The sequence below is a fragment of the Trichosurus vulpecula genome, chromosome 1 (genome assembly GCF_011100635.1).
Source record: "Trichosurus vulpecula isolate mTriVul1 chromosome 1, mTriVul1.pri, whole genome shotgun sequence".
Lineage (NCBI taxonomy): Eukaryota > Metazoa > Chordata > Mammalia > Diprotodontia > Phalangeridae > Trichosurus > Trichosurus vulpecula.
The window spans coordinates 55,070,945-55,091,379 of record NC_050573.1 but is presented as its reverse complement, the minus strand read 5'-3'; the positions used below and the strand labels follow the sequence as shown (position 1 = coordinate 55,091,379).

The following is a 20,435-nucleotide window of genomic DNA, read 5'->3' as shown; positions in this document are numbered from 1 at the left end:
ATTAAACTGAACGGAAAATCTGCCCTGGCAAAAAACAGAACCCACTCCCCGCCCTGCCCCCTTTTCAAAGGATGTGATGGTATTATCACAGGGCTGAGCTCAGCAGAGGGAGACCAAGAAAGAGGGAGAAAATCACACATCACCTGAGGGGTAAACTGGTCTCAGCAAGGCAGGGGAGGCTGTTTCCACCTCTTCTCACCCTCCCCCTCCCCAAATCCTCCCTCTCCCTCGAGGCATAGCTCAAGGCCACCTCTTCCAGGGAGCCTTCCTATGCCACTGCTGTGCCTAGTAATCCCTCCCTCTTCAAAGAAATGGAAGATGCCTGAAAGGCTGGAGCAAGGAGGGCCTTTAAGAGATTGTCAAATTCAGTTCTCTCATTTTACATCTGTGGAAACTGAAACCCAGATGTGGAGGGCCTTGATGAAGTTGGTAAGTCTGCACAACAGGGGGTAAGCAGAGGAGGCAGGATCCAAACCCAGATCCTGACTTTGGAGCCAAAGCTCCTGCCACTTCCAAGGAGCTGGTGGAATATCTGGACCTGAAACCCAAGTCTGCCCAGAATGTGTCTTGTCTCTGAAGCCCGACCCCTGCATGAAGCTCTGTCTCCAGGAGGCTTTGGCCTGGATTACTAAATACTCTTCCCCATTTCTCCCTGGGGACATGGGAGCAATCCTCAGAGGCCCTGCTCTAATGCCTCTGCCTCCAGGAAGCTGCCCCAGTCCCCCCTTCCTCCCTGCCTCCATGCCCCTGTTTTTTGCCAGGGCAGATTTTCCGTTCAGTTTAATGTGTACACACATACACACATGCCCCTCCATGCTCCATCTCACACTGCCTCGTCCCATCATTTTGTGGCCCTCACCACTCCTCGGAACAGCAGTCCTTTTCTGTCATGGGCCCCTCGGGCAGTCAGTCTGCTGAAGCCCAAGGCCTCATCTCAGAACAAGGTTTTTGAATTTATAAAATAAAACATTTAGATTACCAATCATATTGAAATACAAGAATTCAAATATAGGAAACCAATTACACTGAAATACGATTATAATTTTTTAAAAAATCAGGTTCGCAGACAGATCCCAGGTTAAGAACCCTTGCTTTCTTAGACTGTAAGTTCCCCTGAGGGCAGGGACTTTGTTCTTAGGCTCCAACCCCAAGGGCTCATAGAAGGTTTGGTGAAGGAATGACTAAAAGAAGCAACTCAATCAGAAAAAAAAGATCCTTGAAGAAATTATTTTCATTTAATGTGAATCTTGGGGCTCCCTGCTTGACCTGCTCCCCTCCACAGTCTGGCTCTGCTTTCAGCCCAGGAACCCACATCCAGAAGAGGAGATCAGTCCCCTCACTCACACACAGGCCCAAAGTATAAAAAGATGCTCAAAGGTCATCATTTACAGGAAACCCCGAAGGCTATTGTCTGCCAGCAAGGCTCGGAAAAATACTGACATTCAACATTCTCAGGGCCCTCCCAGTTCTAACATTCTATGTTCTAAGGGCCCTGCGCTGGGCCTGAAGTCAGGAAAAACCTCGAGTTCCAATCCAGGCTCAGAGGTTTACTAGCTTCGTGACCCTGCGCAAGTCATTTCACCTGTCTGCTTCAGCATCCTCAACTGTAAAATAGGGATAGTAACAGCACCTATCTCCCAGGGTTGTCCTGAGATTCAAATGAACTAATAATTGTGAAGTGCTTAACACAGTGCTTGGCACACAGCAGGTGCTTAATAAATGCTTGTTTCTTTTCTTACTTCCTTCCCTGGCAGCTCTGACATTGTAGTTCTACTAAGGAAGGTCTCTTCCAATTCTGACATTCCATGTCCTAAGGGCCCTCCCAGCCCTGATATTCTGGGTTCTAGGGGCCTTCCCAGCCCTGACATTCCATGTTCTAAGGGTCCCCCCCCCAGCTCTGATATTCTGGGTTCTAGGGGCCTTCCCAGCCCTGACATTCTCTATTTTAAGGACCCTCCCAGACATCATGGCAGAGTACAGGTTCTAATCCAGCCTTGCTGGCTGACAAGCCAGACTGCTGTGGTTTCCTGTGAACGACAGCCTGTGAGCATTTTCTACACTCTGCATCGCCGCTCCCTCCCCCCTCACTTTCTTGGCCCAAGCTGTGTTGCCACCCCACGCCTGGGCTGCTCTCCCTCCTCACATCTGCCTCACTCCTATTCCAATGGGCCAAAGCTTCTAAAGTTCCTCCCAGCTCTGCCAGGCTAGGAATCCTGTTGGTACAGTTAGCAGCCAGGGTCCTGGGCTCGAAGTAAGACCCTAAGTACCTGCATGAGCACAGGCAAGTCCCCTAACTTTTCAGAAATCTTTGTTTGCTCCTCTGTAAAAGGTAGAAATAATAAAACCCATAAGCACCTGCCTCCTTTCGGGGGCCCTGGGAGGCTCACAAGTTAGACGACAGGCTCATGCATTCAGAGGCTGTCCCATCCAACCGCCTCATTTTACCAAGGTTCCAGGAGGGGACTGGCAGGAGTGCCCCCGAGTGCCCCCCAGATAAGAGTCTTCTTTGGGGCTATGATCACTTACTCCTACTAGCTGTGAAACCCTGGCTAAGTCTGAGGCCTCCAGGGGTCTGTTTTCTCATCCGTAATAGAAGAAGCTGAACTGGATAATTATCTGAAGCTCTTTCCAGTTCTGGGACCACAGTCCAGGATGTTCTAAGGGCGTTATCCAGTTATGTGGTTTAGGACTCCCCTTATTCACTCACCCATATTCATTCACTACCAGTCCCTACCAAGGAGCAGGGGCTGCCCTGGACAAAACAGGGAGAGGGAGGGCAGGGAAGAGAGTCTGAGGGGCAGGGAAGGCTTCCTGGGAGGACCAATCAGGCCTGTTAACACCTGAGACAGCATCCCAGTGCGTTCCTCTCTCCCCACAAGCTGGTGAATAAGGTATCTCTCGACTCTGGTCCTGCCAGAGGGCAAGAGGAAGAGGCTGGGATGCTTTTTTGGCTGGGTCACACCCAGACTGTCCAGATGGGGGAAGGGAAGGGCTGAGGAACAGAGAAGGGGATGAATCACTGGAAAAGAGGGAGGGGGAGGTAGGAGTCAGAGCATCAGCCCCAAACCCGCTCTCTCCTTCTTACCTTCCCCAGAGCCAGGCTCCCCAGCGCTTTAAGGTGTGGGATGCTTTCATTATTTGATCATCACCACTACCCCGCAGGAGAGGATGCTAGAATCATCCCCCTTTGGGAGTAGTGGAAACTGAGGCCCGGGTAAAACGGCTTGCCCCGGCGGGGTCACACTGCCAGACTCCCAGAGCTCCGGCGATCCCCTGTGCCGGCTGTCTCTCTCCCTCTCACCCCCCACCTCTTCCTTTGCCACCCCACGCCCACCTCGAGCTTGGAATCCTGAGTCGGGATGTTAGGCTCCGGGGCAACCCCTCCCAGGAAAGGGGGCAGGAGCCGGAGGATGGCAGCCTGAGAGCCAGGCAGACCCTGCCATCCCGGGGCGCCGTGCTGGGGGCGGGGGCAGGGGCAGCAATCCCCCCCCCCCCACCCCCGCTCTATCCCGATGGGAGGGAAGACGGGGCAGCCCCACTCTCCGCGGCTCCAGCAGCAAGCCCCCGGGGCAGGGGCCCGGCGGGCCCTTCCCACGCGCTCTGCCCCCTCCCCCGACCCGAGCCCGCAATCCCGGCGGGCGGCCCAGAGGCGGCGGCCCTCCCCTTCCCCTTCCCCGGCCCCGGTACCTCTTGGAGCGCTGCAGGAGCGCGCCCTTGGCCAGGCGGCTCCGGTGGCCCGGCGCCGGCGCGGCCGTCCAGTAGCTGGGGTCCGACATGCTCGGGCCCTTTGTCCGCCGCGGCGGGCGCCCCCCGGGCCCGGGCCAGGCCGCCGGGGCATGCACGGAGGGCGGGGGCCGGGCTCAGCGCGCCGCGGGTCCCGGGAGCCGCCCGGGGAGCCGCGCGCTCGCAGCCGTGGCCATGGCCATGCCCCGAGGCGGCCGGGGGGGGTGGGCTGCTCCACGCGCGGGGCGCGGGGGCGGGGGAGCGGGCAGGAGCGGGAGGCGCGCGCCTGGCCCGGGGCGCGTGGGGCTCCGCGGGGGCGGGGAGGAGGAGCGCGCGCGGAAGGAGCGCGCGCGGGCGGGCGGGCGGCAGCCGCAGCGATCTCGCAGCGCCCCCGGGCCAGCCGGGCGGAGAGGGGCGGGGCGGGGCGGGGCCCGGGCTGGGCGGAAGACTGGGCGGGCCCCCGGCCCACGTGCAAGAGGGGGCAGAGCATAGGGCCCAGAGGGGTGGGCAGGGGTGACCGGTCCCCCGCGGATCCCGGACCCCCCAGGTGTAGGCAGCGATCCCCGGCTCTGGGGCCTTGGGTTCTGCCTGCACTGGCGTGCCAAGCTTGGAGCGTCTAAGCGAGGACTGGCCCAGGGCACAAGGGATGCCTCCAACCCCCACTGTGTGCCAAGCTTGGGGCATCTAATTGAGGATTGCCCCAGGGCACAGAGGGATGCTCCCCACTGTGTGCCAAGCTTGGGGCATCTAAGTAAAGACTGGTCCAGGGCATTAGACATGCACTGCTGAACCCTGAATACATTCACTATGCTATACTGGTATCTGCCAGACTAACCCACACCCCCTCTTTCACTGTGTACCAAAACTGGCATAGGGACCTGGGAATGCCTTAGGGGCACCTGCCCAAGGCACCAGGGTCCCACCTGACCAGTCATAGCTTATTGGCCAAGCCTACCAGGACCTCGGACCAGCGGACAGATCCTTCTTCTGATCTTCATCAAGAGAGTAATGGCCTAAGACTAGGTGGCCTGGAGACAGCAAGATTCATCTTCCTGAACTAAAATCTGGCCTCACACACTTACTAGCTGTGTGACCCTGGGCAAGCTACTTTACCCTGTTTGCCTCAGTTTCCTCATCCATAAGATAAGCTGGAGAAAGAAATGGCAAACCACTTTAGTGTCTCTCCAAGAAAACCCCAAATGGGGTCATGGAGAGTTAGTTGGACGTGACTGAACAGCCGAAGCAGTGGCCTAAGAGGAAGGGGCCCAGTGGTCCATCAATGAAGTAGTGGATCCTGGGGTCCAGGCTTTGTGTGGACCAAGCTGCAGGTCAGGACCATGTCACATCCACCCCTGGGCTTTTTACCTGCTTATGGCCCTGGTGGTTCCCCTGCTGAGAGACCTTCCCACCTGGCCCCCAGACAGATCTTCCAACTCCTAGTCTTGGCCATATCAAACGGCAGCAAAGTTACCTTGTACAGAGGGTCCAACCACTGGCCTGGGGCTCTGGGGATAACCCTGTCCAGCCCAGCACTCGGAAGAGCTCCCAGATGTTTCTCTCCTCTCCCCCCAGGGGCCCCAGCTTCCATAATTCCAGACTTTGAAATGTCACAATTGGGAAAGATACCTGATCCCACTTTGAAGTTCCTCCTTGTCTAACGCCCAAGCCAGTCCCTCTCCTTCCTGGGGCCAAGCCTACCCTTCAGCAACACCACAGCTTGCTGTGTGAGCTTATTGGGGTGGGGGCTCACACTTTCCAAGAGGCAGCAACACTGGACATGCATGGCCAGGGAGCAGGGAAGAGGGGGACAATGGCCAGGCTCACCAGCTCCTTTCAGGATCTGTGCAACAATTTCCCAGCACATTAGATATTTACAAGGTCTGTAAGCCTCAGTTTCCTCATCTGTTAAAATAGGGATGTGAATTAGAGGAAACGGAAGCCTTGAGTGGGGAAGTAACTCATCTCCCCAGGCCCGTGTGGTACCTGCTCACTTCCTGCCGCAGCCTCAGCAGGATTCCTGGAAGCTGGAGGGCTTCCGTGAGCTCCTGGGGTTTAGGCTGATAGTGACCATGACTCCAGGCTTGGGTCCTGAACAAGCTGTTGTCAGAGAAGTACTGTAATTTCCCACTCCATTCATTAGCTCCCCCCATGCTCATACAGCCTCAAAGAGGGATCAGACCCACAGACTCAAAAAGAAGGCCCACAGATGCCCATAGGCTCTAACACAAACAGCAAAATCAGGCCAACCTGAGTCCTAGCTAGGTAGCAAAATGGATAGAGTGCCTGGCCCCGGAGTCAGGAAGACAGAAGTTCAAATCCAGCCTCAGACACTTACTAGCTGTGTGACCCTGGGCAAGTCACTTAACCCTGTTTGCCTCAGTGTCCTCATCTGTAAAATCAGCTGAAGAAGGAAATGGCAAACCACTACAATATCTTGGCCAAGAAAACCCCAAACTGGGTCACAGAGAGTCAGACACAACTGAAAAAAACAACTAAACAACAAGAAGTCCCAGCTAAAGTCCCACCTTCCAGGGAAAGCATTCCCTGATTGTCTTAATGTTAGAGCCTGAAGCTCTTGGTTGATCATCTCCAGTTTACCCTGCCTACATTCTGTTTGCACTAGTCATTTGCAGGTTCTCTCCCAGGTTAGACTGGGAGTTCCTTGAGGGTAGGAGCTGTCTTTTGCCTTTCTTTGTATCCCCAGCACTTAGCACAGTGCCTGGCACACAGTAGGTGATTACTGACTGACTGACCAACCAAAGGTGCACAGTAGGGAAAGAAAAAGCCCAAGACTGGGATTCAGGAGCTGCAGCTTCTGCTTTGGCTTATCAGTAAAATGATGGGTTGGGCAACATCAGGAGTTATCTTTTTGGGGGCACAGACCCCCTTTCAGAATGTTTTTTAAATGCATAAAATACATAAGGTTACAAAGGAAACCAGTTATATAAAAGCAAAGGTGTATTTTTTTCCCATCCAAGTTAACACACTCCCCCTGAAATCTATCCACAGACCTCTTACAATCTGTGAACCCCAGGCTAAGAATCTCTAGATTAGATCATCTCTGAAGTCCCTTGGAGGTCTGTCTGACAGTTTATTCTGTTCTAATGTTTTAAAGTCCCTCCCAGCTTTGACACTCTCTGTCAGAGGTGAGGAGTCCAGCCCAAGACCACAAGTGGCCTTCTCGGTCCTGGGTGCGGCCTTCTGACAGAGTCCAAGTTGCACAGAATAAATCCTTTTATGAAGGGGATTTGTTGTGTGAAGTTTGAATTCAGTCAAAGGGCCACACTTGAGGACCTAGAGGGCCAAGTGTGCCCTTGAGGCCACAGGTTCCCCACCTCTACTCTCTGTCCTAAGGACCTTTCCAATACTGATATTCTGTGTTCTAAGGGCCCTCCAGCTCTGACATTCCATGTTCTAAGGGCCCTCCTGGCTGTGACATTCTGTGTTCTAAGAGTCTCCTCAGCTCTGACATTCTCTGTTCTAAAGTCCCCCCTGCTAGTTCTGATATCCCATGTTGTAAGGGCCCTCCCAGTTCTGACATCATCTGTTCTAAGAGCCCTCTCAGCTCTGACATTCTGATTTGTAAAGGCCTTTCCAGCTCTGGTATTCTATGACTATAAGGATGACTCCTTGAAAGAGACTTCTTTCTCATTTTCATATGCCAGGAAAAGTCCTAAACTTCTCCAGCTCAAGTCCTTCATGCTAGCTCTGTGGCTCAAACATGGGCCAGAATGATGCAAAAGGATTCCTTTTACCCAATTTCCACCCTGTCTTCTGCAATCAAACAGGAAGTTGGAAAATACCTTCCTCAAGTCCATGTTTCACTTTGTCCCCTCAATGGTGGGAGGATTTGTAGGTTGGGAGAGAAGGCTCGGGCTCCCAGAGGAACCACAAACAAGAATGGCAAGGGGCTAAGGGACAGAACACTAGCAGCCTCCTACAGCAAACTAGCAGATCAGTGTCCTGGGGTCTCCTGCCCCCACCCGACACCAGGCACGTACTTGCCGTGTAACCACAGGCAAACCACTTCCCATCTGTGGGCCTGCACAGCAGAGGGCCTGGCCTTGATGGAGGTCCCTCCCAGCTCTGACATTCCACCATCCCTCCCTCTGCCTCTCTCTTAACTCTCAGAAGCCTGACCTCAGCAATGACCTCCTGATCAATGGTCTCCTGAAGGCCAAATCCAATGGCCTGTTCTCCATCTTCATCCTGCAAACCACTGGCAGCCTTCCATGCTGCTTATCACCCCCTTTTCTCCTAGTTCTTCTATCTGATGGTTCTTTCTCAGATGCCTTTGCTCAATCTCCCTCCAGATCACACCTCTAACTGTGGGTGTTTCCCCAGACTCTGCCCTGATTCTCTTTTCTTCTTCCTCCATATTTTTTTCCATTGGTGATTTCATTAGCTCTCTGATTCAATTATCACTCAGATCAACTTAAACAGCCCTAACCTCTCTCCTGACTGCTGGCCTCTCATCTCCAACTTCCTCCTGGATATCTTTTACTAGAGGCCCCCCAAGACACCTTAAACTCAACACATCTAAAACTGAACACCTTATCTTTCTCCCCAAGCCTGGCCCTTTCCATAGGTGGTGCCAAGGATACCCCCACCCTCCTGGTCACCCAAGCCTGAAAGCTTTATGTTATCCTCAAGTCTTCATTCTTTTCCCTCCTCTTCTCCATATTTAATCAGTTGCAAAGTACTATTGATTCTACCTTCATATCTCCTTTATATGCCCCCTTCTCTCCTCCGACACTGCCACCATCATGGTATAGGCTCTAATCACCTTGCAGCTGGATTACAGCAATAGTCTGCTGGTCTCCCTGCCCTGGCCCTCTCTATTCCAGGCCATCCTTTGCTTGGCAGTCAAATTAATCTCCCTAAAGTGAAAATCTGACAATGCCACCCTCCAACTCAGTCAACTCCATTGGCTCCCTATTACCTCCAAGATCAAATATAAAATCTTCTGTTCCCCCCCACACACCGCAATTGGGGTTGACTTGCCCAGGATCACATAGCAGGTAACTATGTGAAGCTGGATTTGAACTCAGGTACAGTCCTGACTCCAGGATTGGTGTTCTATCCACTACACTATCTAGCTGCCCCTTTTGTCTGGTTTTTAAAACCCTCTATAATCTCCCTTTCCAGTCTTCTTACACCTTTCCCCCCTCTATAGACTCAGATCCAGGAGCACTGGACTCTTTTCTGTTCCTCAAATAAGACACTCCATCGCTCCACTCTTGGCATTTTCTTTTTTCTTTTAAGTGGTATTTTATTTTTTCCAATTACATGTAAAAAACAATTTTTAACATTCATTTGTAATAAAATTTTGAGTTCCAAATTTTCTCCCTCCCTCCTCCCTAAGACATTAAACAATTTGATATACATTATATATGTTTTGGTCATTTTCAACGGCTTGTCTACCATGCCTAGAATTCTCTCCCTCATCATCTCCATCTCCTGGCTTTCCTGGATTCCTTCAAATCTCAGCTAAACCTATCTGAAAACAGCTTTTTCTGATCCCCTTAATGCTAGAGCCTTCCCTCTATTGGACTCCTCCACTCTGTCCTGTATATACCTTGTTTGTACATGGTAGTTTGCATGTTGCTGCTCTCAGATTTGAGAGCAGAGAATGAGTTTTTGGGGGGTGTTTTTTTTTGGTCTTTCTTTGTAACTCCAACACTTAGCACAGTGCCTGACATACAGTAGGTACTTAAATAAATGCTTGTTTGCTTGACTTGATATGGTTTCTTCCAGCTCTCAGAGTCTATGGTCTATGTTCCATGGTATTTTCCAGTTCTAGCAATAGACCCCTCCCTTTCTGGCTCTAACATTCTGTAGTCTAAGGCCCTTGGGCCTCAGCTCTAACTTCCTCTGTTCTTTGCAGAATTCAAACATCTATCACTTCCTCATGGGAGGGGAGGTGCTAACAATCAGAGCTGCCCCATTAAGGAATGGGCTCCTTTGCTGTTCAAAACCAAGCTCCCTCCTCTTCTGAACTTCCCTATTTTGGTCAAGGATGCCCACATCCTTCCAGTCTGCCATGTTCAAAACCTCAGAACCACCTTCAGCTCCTCGCTCCCCTCGTTCAATCAGACACTAAATCTTGTCAATTCTATACTTCTCTCCACTCACACAGCCACCACCCTATCTTAGACCCTCATCCCCTTCCTCTTGGACTCCTGCAACAGCCTCCTGGTTGGAGTCTTCCTTCTCTGGTATATCCTCCCAACAACTGTTCATGTAACAGCCCTAAAGCTGTTACATGAACTATGTCACTCTCCTGCTCAATAAAGCCCAGTGACTCCCTATTGCTTCTGGGAACACCTATAAACCCTTATTTCTGATGTTAGCAGCTCTTCAAAAAATCTATCTCCAGCCTACCTTTCTAGGCTTGTCATATAATTGATATAAATTAGAAATCTCCTTCACTGACTATTTGATCCAGGCCAGCTGACCCACTTGTGGTTCCTCATACATGAAATTCCATCTCCAAACTCCTCTGAGCACTTGCATAGGCCATCCTCATGCTCTCCCTCCTCACCTCTGGCCCTTAGAATCTCCTGTTTCCTTTGATGCTAAGCTCAAGAGCTATCTCCTATAGGGGACCTCTCCAGATCACTCAATTGCTACTGCTTCCTCACATCAAATTACCTTTTTCTTTATGCATTTTTCATCCACTGGTGCGGACATGTTATTTCCCCCAAGAGAATGTAAGCTCCTTGAGGGTATTTTTTCTTTATCTCCTCATAGCCTTGCATAGTAGGTGCCTAATAATTGTTTAGCACACATAGTAGGTGCTTAATAAATTGTCAATTAATTGAATAGAGGCTCTCCAGTGTTGGGGAAGTAAAAGTAAAGTAGAAGTTAAAGTAGAAGCTGGGGATGATCATTTGTTGGGGATGTTGTCACAGTGATCCCTTGGAGGATGGATTAGATGGCCTCTCAGGCTCCTTGGGTGCACCGGACCTAGTGGAGACTGGGTTTCTAATTCCAGCACCACCACTGGGCAGCCTTGAGCAAGCTTCTTCTGCCTTTAGGTCACTTTCTATCTACTCTGTCTGTATCCCCATTATTTCCATTCTCTTTAGAACCTAAGTCTTCTGAGGGTGGCGACTGTCTTTTGCCTTTCTTTTTATTCCCAGCACTTGGTTCACTCCCTGGTATGCTGTAAGTGCTTAACAAATGCTTGGTGGTTGACTGACTTTTAGAAGAAGTTCACTTTCCCAGCCTGCCCCCTTCCCAGAGGTGCTCAGAGGCTTATATGATTATAAAGCACTTTAGAAATAGGCATTGTTACTAGGAGATAATGAGAGCATGCTAGGATTGTCTTTTTTTCTGCCCCCAGGGCTGGCTCTGGCCTGGGAGATGGTCTGGGCTGAGGAAGCTGGCAGTACCAGGGGTTGGGAACAGATTTCCAAACTTCCCAGCAAGTGAAGTACCACTCAGTGAATGACATCTGGTTCTTCCGGAATCCCACTGGGCTCTGAAGGCCCAGCTAGACATTCCAGAAGCACACATACAGCAAATCACAGGACCAGTATGTAGAGTTAGAAGTGTCCTATAGTCAGTGCACCTCTCTTACCTACTTCTGAGGGCTGTTTTAGCTTCAAATGAGGAAAGGTATGTAGAGGGCTTTGCCATCTGTGGATCACTGTATCAGTCATCATTACTGTGTTAGTGTCAGGCCTGGGAAGCTTCTTCCCCACCATGGTTCATTACATCCTGAACTGTCCAGAGGCAGCTTCATTAGGGTTTCCAGAGCTCACCAGCTCTTCCCCTTCCTGAACCACGAAGCTTCCTTTTTGTTAAGTGCCCAGAATCAAGGCAGCCCCATGATTCCCTAGAGTGTGCTAGGATATGCTGCCCCCTTCTGGCCACTAAGAACAAAAACAGCCCATTTCCCACCAGTGGCCTTGAATCAATGCTCTGAAGGTGGCTTAGGGGCAAGAATCGCTAAAGTAGGTGTGAGTTGCTATGGTATGAGAGGGAGTATAGGGAAGATCAGTCCTTTACCCCAGGGAACAATTCTGCCCAGAGACTTCTCTTTGAAAGATGGGGTTTAAGATATACACTAATTAATGTATTGTTGGTGGAACTGTGAATTGGTCCAGTCATTCTGTAAAGCAATTTGGAACTCTGCCCCCAAAGTCACTAAACGGGCATACCCTTTCACCCAGCTCTATATCACTACCAGGCACACACGGGAACAGAGATCAAAGAACGGGGAAAAGGATCCACCTATAAAATACATTTATAATAGCTCTTTTTTCTAGTAGCCCCAAAAAAATGGAAAAAAAAAACCTAAGAGGTTATCTATCTACTAAGGAATGACTTAATAAGTTATAGTACAGGAATCATGAATATAATGGAATCTTATTGCACTGTAAAAAGTTATGAAATGGACAGTTTCAGAGAAAATTAGGAAGACATTTATGAACTGATGCGGTGACATGAGCAGAATAAAGTATACAATGTGTTGCCTTCCCAATGGGAAGGGGAAGAAGGGAAGAGAATCTGGAACTGAGAAAGAAAAACAACTTTGAAACATGTAGGCACTTAGATCAATGAAATGACTTCCAGAGGACCCATGATGAAGCTCCTGCCAGAGAAGTAAGTGATGGACCTGGGATGCAGAATGAGACATGATTTTTGGACATAGTCAGGGAGGGAATTTGCTTGACTATATAAATTTCTAGTCTTTTCCTACTGCCTATGTCTCCTCCATCCTGAAAAAAACTTTCATATGATCTCAACTAACTTTTCTTTGTATATCTGACCTTTATGGCCAAAGCCTTTGAAAAGGCTAAGGTTGCCTACAATAGGTTCTTCCACTTTCCCTCCTCTCACTGTCTTCTTTAACCCCTTACAGTCCTGCATGTGACCTCATCATTCCACCAAAACTGCTCCCTCCAGATTTACCAGGGATCTCTTAATGGCCAAACCCAAAGACCTTTTCTCAATTCTCATTCTCCTTGACCTCTCTGCAGCCATTGGCATTGTGGGTCACTCTCTCCTCCCTGATACTCTCTTCTGTATAGGTTTTAAGGACACCACTCTCTCCTGATTCTTCTCCTACCTATCTGATTGCTTTTTTTTTTTTTATCTCCTTTGCTGGATTCTGCTCTAGATCATACCATCTAACCATCAGCATCCCTCAGGTTCTGTCCTCAGCCCTGTTCTCTAATCTCATCAGCTCCCATGGAGCTGAATCATCTCTATGCTGCTGATTCTCAAATATACCTTTCCTGCCCAATCTCTCTGGTGACTTCAATTTCACATCTCCAACTGCCTTTCAGACATTCTGAACTGGATGTCCAATAGACATGTGAGGCTCAATATGTCTAAAACAAAACTCATCTTTCCCTCTAAACTCCCCCCTAACTCCTACCTTCTGTATTGCTGTAGAGGGCAATGCCACCCTCCCATCCTCAGGCTCCCATCCTAGGAGTCAGCCTGGACTCCTCACTATCTCTCACCCCCCACATCCAAGCTATTGCCAAGGCCTGTCAATTTCACCTCTGCAATATCTCTTGAACACGCCCTCTTCTCTCCTCTGATATTGCCCCCACTCTAGTGAAGACTCTCATCACCTCACATCTGAACTATTTTAATAACCTGATGGGTTGGGGGGGGTCCTGCCTGTCTCAAGTCTCTCCTCAGTTCAGTCCATCCTCCATTCAGACACTCAAGCGATTTTCCTAAATTGCAGGTCCTATCCTGTCACTCCCCACTACTCAATAAACTCCAGTGACTCCCGATTGCTTCCAGGAGCAAATATAAAATGCTCTGTTTGGCACTCATAGTCCTTCATAACCTGGCCCCCTCCTACCTTTCCAGCCTTTATATATACCATACTCTCCCACATGTACTCTTTGACTGGCCTCCTTGCAGGTTCCATAAACAAGACCCCCCCATCACCAGACATCTTCTCCGACTCTCCCCCATGCCTGGAATGTTCTCTCTCCTCCGCTCTGACCACTGACCTCCCTGGCTTCCTTTAAGTCGCAACCGAAATTCTACCTTCTAACAAGAAGCCTTCCCCAACCTCTCTTCATTCCAGTGCCCCTCCCCCACTAATTATTTCCTGTTTAGCCGGGAGCTGGCTTTGTATATATTTGTTTGCATTTTGTCTCTCCCATTAGCTTGTAAGCACCTTGAGGGCAGGGATCATCTGTCTTTTTTTTTAAAAATCCCCAACATTTAGCTCCGGGGCCTAGAACAAAGGAGGCACTTAAAAATGTTTATTGATTGATTAGTTTTTTCTTTCCCTTTCTTTTGTTTTGTTTGTTTAGTTTTTGTTTTCTTAAGAAAGGGGCTTAAGTAGGGTTAGCACCAGGCCTCAGAAAACACAGTGAAATGAATAAAGATTTCTGGTTGTTTTGGGGTTTTTTTGAGGCAATTAGGGTTAAGTGACTTGCCTAAGGTCACACAGCTGGTAAGTGTAGGATTTAGGTCCTCCAGATTCCAGGGCTGGTGCTCTATCCACTGGACTGCCTAGCTGTCACCTCTGCTTTCTAGCCCTCCAAAAAGTTTTGCTCCCTCTCTTCCCCATTGCATTTCAGGCTCTGCTCCTCTAAGGATCTGCATCATCTAAGGTGTTAACAGCTCTACCTCGGTCTGGGTCAAAGGCAAAAATCCGGCCCTCCTCCCCATTGTCTTGCTTGCCAAAGAATCCCAGAACCACAAAACTTAACATTCCAAACCCTCAGACTCATAGTGGGAAGGGATCTCCCAGGTCACCTCATCCAGCCCTCTCTCAGTGCACCCATTGAGGCACGAGGAGGTGATCTGATTCACCCAGGGTCACACAGGAAATCTGGAGCAGAGCTAGGCGTCCCCTGACCCCAAATTCAGCAGTTTCTCCACCTCACCATGGTGCCTCAAATCACTGCCTTGATTCATTGTCAGGTGTGTGGGACTTGGAAGGACAATGACAGCTGGGATTCCCTCTTCCATCTGGTTGCTGAGCCTCTTAGGCCTTGGCAGTTCCCAGGCCCTGCTGGGGAGGCCAGAGGCAACATGCTGCTGCTAGTGTTAACAGATGGGCAGATTAGAGGAACAGTTCTTGCTAACTGGGCCTGGGGAGCTGAGTTCCAGAGTCTCAGATTCCACAACTCCCAAAGCAGCCCTTCTGGAGCTGGCTCAGCCGGGATGGTCAGCCACATTCCAGGCAAGGGCCTGGCCCAGCCAGACCTGAGACACCAAACAGCTGGTCCAGCAGAGATAAGGCTCTAGGGCCCTGAGAGTCAAGGGACCCTTAGCCCTGACTCTGACAGGGTGACATGGCAAAGAGCGATGGATGTGAAGAGGGGACTTCAATTCAAATCCTTCCCCTTCCACTAACTCCCCATGTGACTTTGGGCAAGTGACTTCTCTGCTCTTGAACAAACCCTGGATTTTGGTTAAGAGGATGTGGATTCTAATCCTGCTCCCTTCATTTAGCTCTTAAGTAAGTTTCTCTGGGCCTCAGTTTCCTCTCCTATAAAATGAGGACTTTGGACTAGATCACCTCTTCTAATTCAAAATGTAGGATTCTACAATGCTGCCACTGGCTTGCAGTGTGTGTGTGTGTGTGTGTGTGTGTGTGTGTGATCTTGGGCAAGTCCCTTCCCTTTTCTGAAACCTCAGCCAGGTAGACAAAGCAGTGGATAGAGTCAGGAAGGCCTGGGTTCAAATCCAGCCTTAGACACTAGCTGTGTGACCCTGGCCAAGTCACTTAACTTTTTCTGCCTCCATTTCCTCAACTGTAAAAATGGGGATAAGAATAGCATTTACCTCTCAGGGTTGTTGTGAAGATATCAGATATCAAATAAGATAATATTTGTAAAGCATTTAGTACAGTTAGTGAATGATTTTTCCCTTCCTGATGGGAATATATCACCTGCTCTTATCTCTTAACAAGAAGACCCATGAAGATATCATGGCCACAAAAGAGCCTTGAGAAGACCCCTACACCTTCATATCCATGGTGGCTGATATCCCCACTTCATTTTCTCCTGACCTACAGGCCCCAAAGCTCCCCGTCCTGGTTGACTCTGGAAGGGGGTCCATTCCATCACTGTCTAATAGAGTTTTTGCTGCCCTCAGGCATTCACCAGACTCTGAGATTCCCACTCTGGCAGGAAAGTTAACTCAGCTCTCCGTATTCACCTGGGGTCTGGAATACAACTCTGGTGAAATCAACAGAGGGTTGGGCCTGTGGTCAGGAGGCTCTAAGTTAAAATCCAGCCTTGGACACTTCCTTGCTGTGTGGCCCTGGACAAGTCACCTCACCTCCAGGACTATAATAGAATCTACCTCATGGGGTTGTGGTGAGAAGGATCAAATGAGATAATATGTGTAAAAGTGGTTAGCTCAGTGCCTGGCACATAGTAGGAATTATAAAAATATTTATTCCCCCCCACCTTTCCAGGAAAACTTTCCCTTGGCTCTTTCCCCTCCAAGATTATCTTGTATTTACATATTCTGTATAATACACATGTGCACATGGACAAGTCTCCTTCATTAGACTATAAGCTCCTTGAGGGCAAGAATTGTTTCATTTTCCACCTTTGTAAAGCCAGAGCACATAGTAGATACTTAATCAATGTTTGCTATTGCTAAGTTGTTTCTTTCTTTGTAGTTGTATATCCAGGCCCTAGCGAGTTCTTGCTACATAGTAGATATCTGATAAATATTTGTCAATTGCCTGATAAGTATTTAAAGGCAAACTGTCCTCCCCAGCAGGAGGTCTCCAGCTCTACTGATATTTACATAAGGGGGTGGGGGTGGAGTGGAGACACTGTATAATTGGAAAGGCCTGGTCTTCCAATCAGGAGACCTGGGTTCCAATCTGCCACCAACTTGGGTGTGGGACCTAAGTTTCCTCATCTAGGCTCCCTTCCATCAAACTAAATTCCAATAAAGATATATCTAACAGAGCCCCATGCTCAGTGCTTGAGAGAGGAGGGTCCATCAGACATAGAGCCTGCCTTCCAGGGGCTAACAGTCTAATTAGAAGAGGAATAGAAGACAAGGACACAAATAACTCTGGTAGAAACAGTTCTGCTAGAACTCTGGTAGAAATCACACTATCCCAGGTCCAGGAGTAGAGCCCTGGGTGAATGAGATAAGAGAGGCCTAGGGCAATGCGTGAGGGAGGGGGAGGGAGGGAAGGATGGGGGGAGGGGGGAGAAATCACTTTCACCAGGTAGGAGGCAGCAAACCTCCTGAAGGAGGCGCCTAGGGAGATGGGCTTGGAGATGGGGAGTCCATTCCAGGCACAGGTGCTGGTTTGAACAAAGGCCCAGAAATAGGCCCAGAGAGCAAGATAAGAATGGTGAAAAGTCATTTAGTTTGGCTTCGGATATAGGAGATAAGTTGGAGTGGCTTTGGAAGACCAACATGAGAAGTTCCATTTTCTAAGTGTTTCCTCACTCCCACCCCTTCCATCTTGGCCGTTCCATATCTGAGGGTCTAAGGCCCCTCTGGACTCAGACATTCTGTGTTCTAAGGGTCCTTCTGGCTCTGACATTCATTGTTACAGATTCTGAGATTTAGGAATAGCCATCCTTTGCTGGGGGTGCATTACCAGCAAACAGCTGGCAGAAATGCAGTGGGCACCCCTGCCCCCCCCTCCACCTTGGAGGTAATAAGCAGCAGGTTCTCTAGGGGAAAAGTAGAGGATGCAGAGTCCCAGACAAGTCCAAGTCCATCGTGTGCAGGAGCCCCCCTCCTCCGCCCACAGCAGGCAATCCAGGCCTTCCTCTTTGGCCTAGTCTTACCTCCAGGGGTGCAGAGTCTGTAATGGGCTGGAGGGGCTAGCAGGGCTGCAGGGGCTCAGCAGAGTCAGGCTCTGGCTACTTGGCGACAAACTGCAATTAAGAGGGACCAGAGACTTAGGAATCTCTCCCAGGGCCAGGCCCCCCCTGACCTGCTAGCTCCCCACACCCTGGCTGGTTGTGAAGTGGCAGATGAGAGATGGGAGGGAAGGGGAGAAGAGAGATATCAAGGCTGGGTCCCCCGGGACCTGGTCCAATCCACTAAGAACCAGCTGGGCAAGGGGGCGCTCAGGAGTCCAGAGAAAGAGGTTCAACTCAGGCGAGGAGGCAGCGAAGGGCGCTGAGGACTGGGGAGCAGAAACCTCTCCCTCAAACTGCCCCAAATTCCCCTAGGGAAAGTACCGCCCCCTCGATTCCTCCAGGGGGCTTAGGGATCATCGGGGAGTACATAGACTGGGAGGTATGGATTCGTGAAGGGTAGTTTGGGATCCCCCAAGAGGAAGCGAAATCACGGACTTTCTCCGTGCCTCATCAACCCTAAGGGGCCCAGCTCAAGTCTCCTAGCAACCTCAAACAGCGGCTAGGGGGTAGGATCTCCAGATCCCCCAACCCACCTAACTCTCACCCGAAGGGCCAGCGCCCTAGTGCCCAGGACTTCACTAGCCCCACCTCCCTCAAAACTGCAGCCGCCGCCGCCTCCGGACAGCCCCCCAGGCTACTCACTCCAAGGTCAGGGCCGGGATGTTCAGCTTGTCCCGCCGGGATTTCATGGCTACGGGAGGGGGCTAAGAGTGGGGGAGGAAGGGAAGGCTGGTGGCCTCTCTCCTTTCTGAGCTGTCAATCCGCCTGTCCCCACGGCCGCCAGCGCGGAGGGAGGGAGGGAGAGAAGGAGGAGGAGGAAGAGCTAGCTGGTGGGGTGGGGGTGGTGGGAGTTGGGAGGGGGGGCGGTCCTAGGCGCGGATCCCCAGCTGGAGCCCGGAGGAGGCCTCCACGCTGCGCCGCGCCCGCCCCCTCTACGCGCGCGTCACTCCCTGCACCTCCTCCGGGGAGTCCGCCCCGCGTGCACAACTGGGCCCTCGGAACCCCGAGCCGTGGCGGGAGAAGGGAGTCCAGCTGGAAGGGGGGACTTGCCCCAAAGAGGGAGCCTTAGAAGAGGGTCCAGCTGCCAGGTAGGGTGTTAGCCAGAACAGGGACCTGTCACAGGGAGGGGTTTGCAATGGGGGGGGGGAGCAGCTGGGAGGCGGGGCAGAATAGGGACCAGCCCCAAGGAGGGGTTCAGAATAGGAAAAGGCTAGGTAGGAGGTGGGGGGGGAAAACAGAGAAAGGAATTGCCCCAAGGAGGGACTTAGAATAAGGGAGCCAGGTGGAAGGTGGGGCAGAATAGGGACCTGTCCCAGGGAGGGGTTTACAATGGGGGGGGCCAGAATAGGGACCTGTCCCAGGGAGAGGTTTGCAATGGGCGGGGGGGGGGGGGGCAGCTGGGAGGTGGGGCAGAATAGGGACCAGCCCCCAGGAGGGGTTCAGAATAGGAAAAGGCTAGGTAGGAGGTGGGGGGGAAAACAGAGAAAGGAATTGCCCCAAGGAGGGACTTAGAATAAGGGAGCCAGGTGGAAGGTGGGGCAGAATAGGGACCAGCCCCCAGGAGGGGTTCAGAATAGGAAAAGGCTAGGTAGGAGGTGGGGAGAGAAACAGAGAAAGGAATTGCCCCAAGGAGGGACTTAGAATAAGGGAGCCAGGTGGAAGGTGGGGCAGAATAGAGACCAGTCCCATGGAGGGGTTCACAATGGGGGGGGGGGAGCAGCCGGGAGGCGTGGCAAAATAGGGACCTGTCCCAGGGAGGGGTTTACAATGGGGGGGCAGAATAGGGACCTGTCCCAGGGAGGGGCTCAGAATAAGGGGACCAAATAGAAGAGAGGGGTACACAGTAAAGAGCTGGGTTCCAGAAGCGGGTACTCACTACAGCACCTCTGTCAAGGAGGATAGTATTCTCATTAATAATAATAGCTGATATTAATATAGTGGTTTAAGTTTGTTTACCAAATGCTTTTTGTATGGTGAGGAAGACACTCTCCACTAATGTAGTTCAGCAATTTAGTCTCGCTGGTGGGAGCATTGAGAGGCAAGCGATTGCCCAGGGTCACCCAGCCAGTGTCAGAAGTGGCACCTGAACTCAGGTTCTTCTTGGCTGACTTTCTATCCAAACTGCCTTTCAGACATATGTACTACTGATATGATTCCCCCCATTTCACAGAGGAGGAAGGGAGGTTAAGTGAGCTGCCTGTGGCTACACTGTTAGTATGAGTCAGGGGCAGGGTTCAAACCCAGATCTCTTATGATTCCAAAGTCCAATGTTCTTTACACACCCCAGAGCTGCCTGGGGGAGGGGGAAAAGGAATAGGAATGATTTGTCCCCAAAAAGTCACCCAAGAGGCCTGGGGTATCTCCAAGGAGTCAGGCCACCAAGGCTAGCTGTCACTGCTTGAAGTCTAGGCCATTGCACTGACACCCTCTAGACCAGGGATGGGACACCACATGTGGCCTCAGGCTCTCCACCCCTCCTCTAGCACACTGGAGGTCTGCAAATATGCTGGGGTAGCAGAATGGGACCAGGCTGTCCTGTCCCATCAGCTATCATCTGATCCTGACGCTTAACCTCACCTTGCTTCTTGGAGAAATTGGTCTCCCAGGGCCTGGGCCTTGGTGAAGCTCAAGGAGTAAGTGCCCATCCCAACCTGGCCCAAGTCCAAGGGTCTGGGAAGGAAGCAAGGTGTGTCCTGGTCGTCCTCCCATGCCCTGACATTTCAAGGGAGAATAGCCATCTGCTGCTTTGCCAGGATATAGCCCCACCTTGTCCCAATTCAAGGCAACCCAAGGGTAAACCACAGAGGTCTCCATTCAGAGGCTGTCCCTCCTCCTACCCTGCCCCAACTCCCCAGCTTCTATGTCTTC

At 50.9% G+C, this 20,435-nt stretch overlaps 1 protein-coding gene across 3 annotated transcripts in view; it reads right to left on the bottom strand.

Moving 5' to 3' along the window:
• MAST3 (microtubule associated serine/threonine kinase 3) overlaps window positions 1–18,270 on the bottom strand; it is a 67,388-nt gene extending 49,118 nt beyond the window's left edge. For 2 of the 3 annotated variants that reach the window (XM_036738352.1, XM_036738362.1), the window contains exons 1-2: window positions 18,210–18,270; window positions 17,490–17,579 (exon numbers count right to left, since the gene is read on the bottom strand). In XM_036738352.1, coding sequence (XP_036594247.1) covers window positions 17,490–17,579; window positions 18,210–18,256 — 137 coding nt within the window. In that variant the 5' untranslated portion in view covers window positions 18,257–18,270. Of the gene's footprint in view, window positions 1–3,687; window positions 3,777–17,489; window positions 17,580–18,209 lie in introns of those variants that run through there. The other variant, XM_036738371.1, reaches the window with a different exon arrangement.
• Window positions 18,271–20,435: the final 2,165 nt, after the last annotated feature.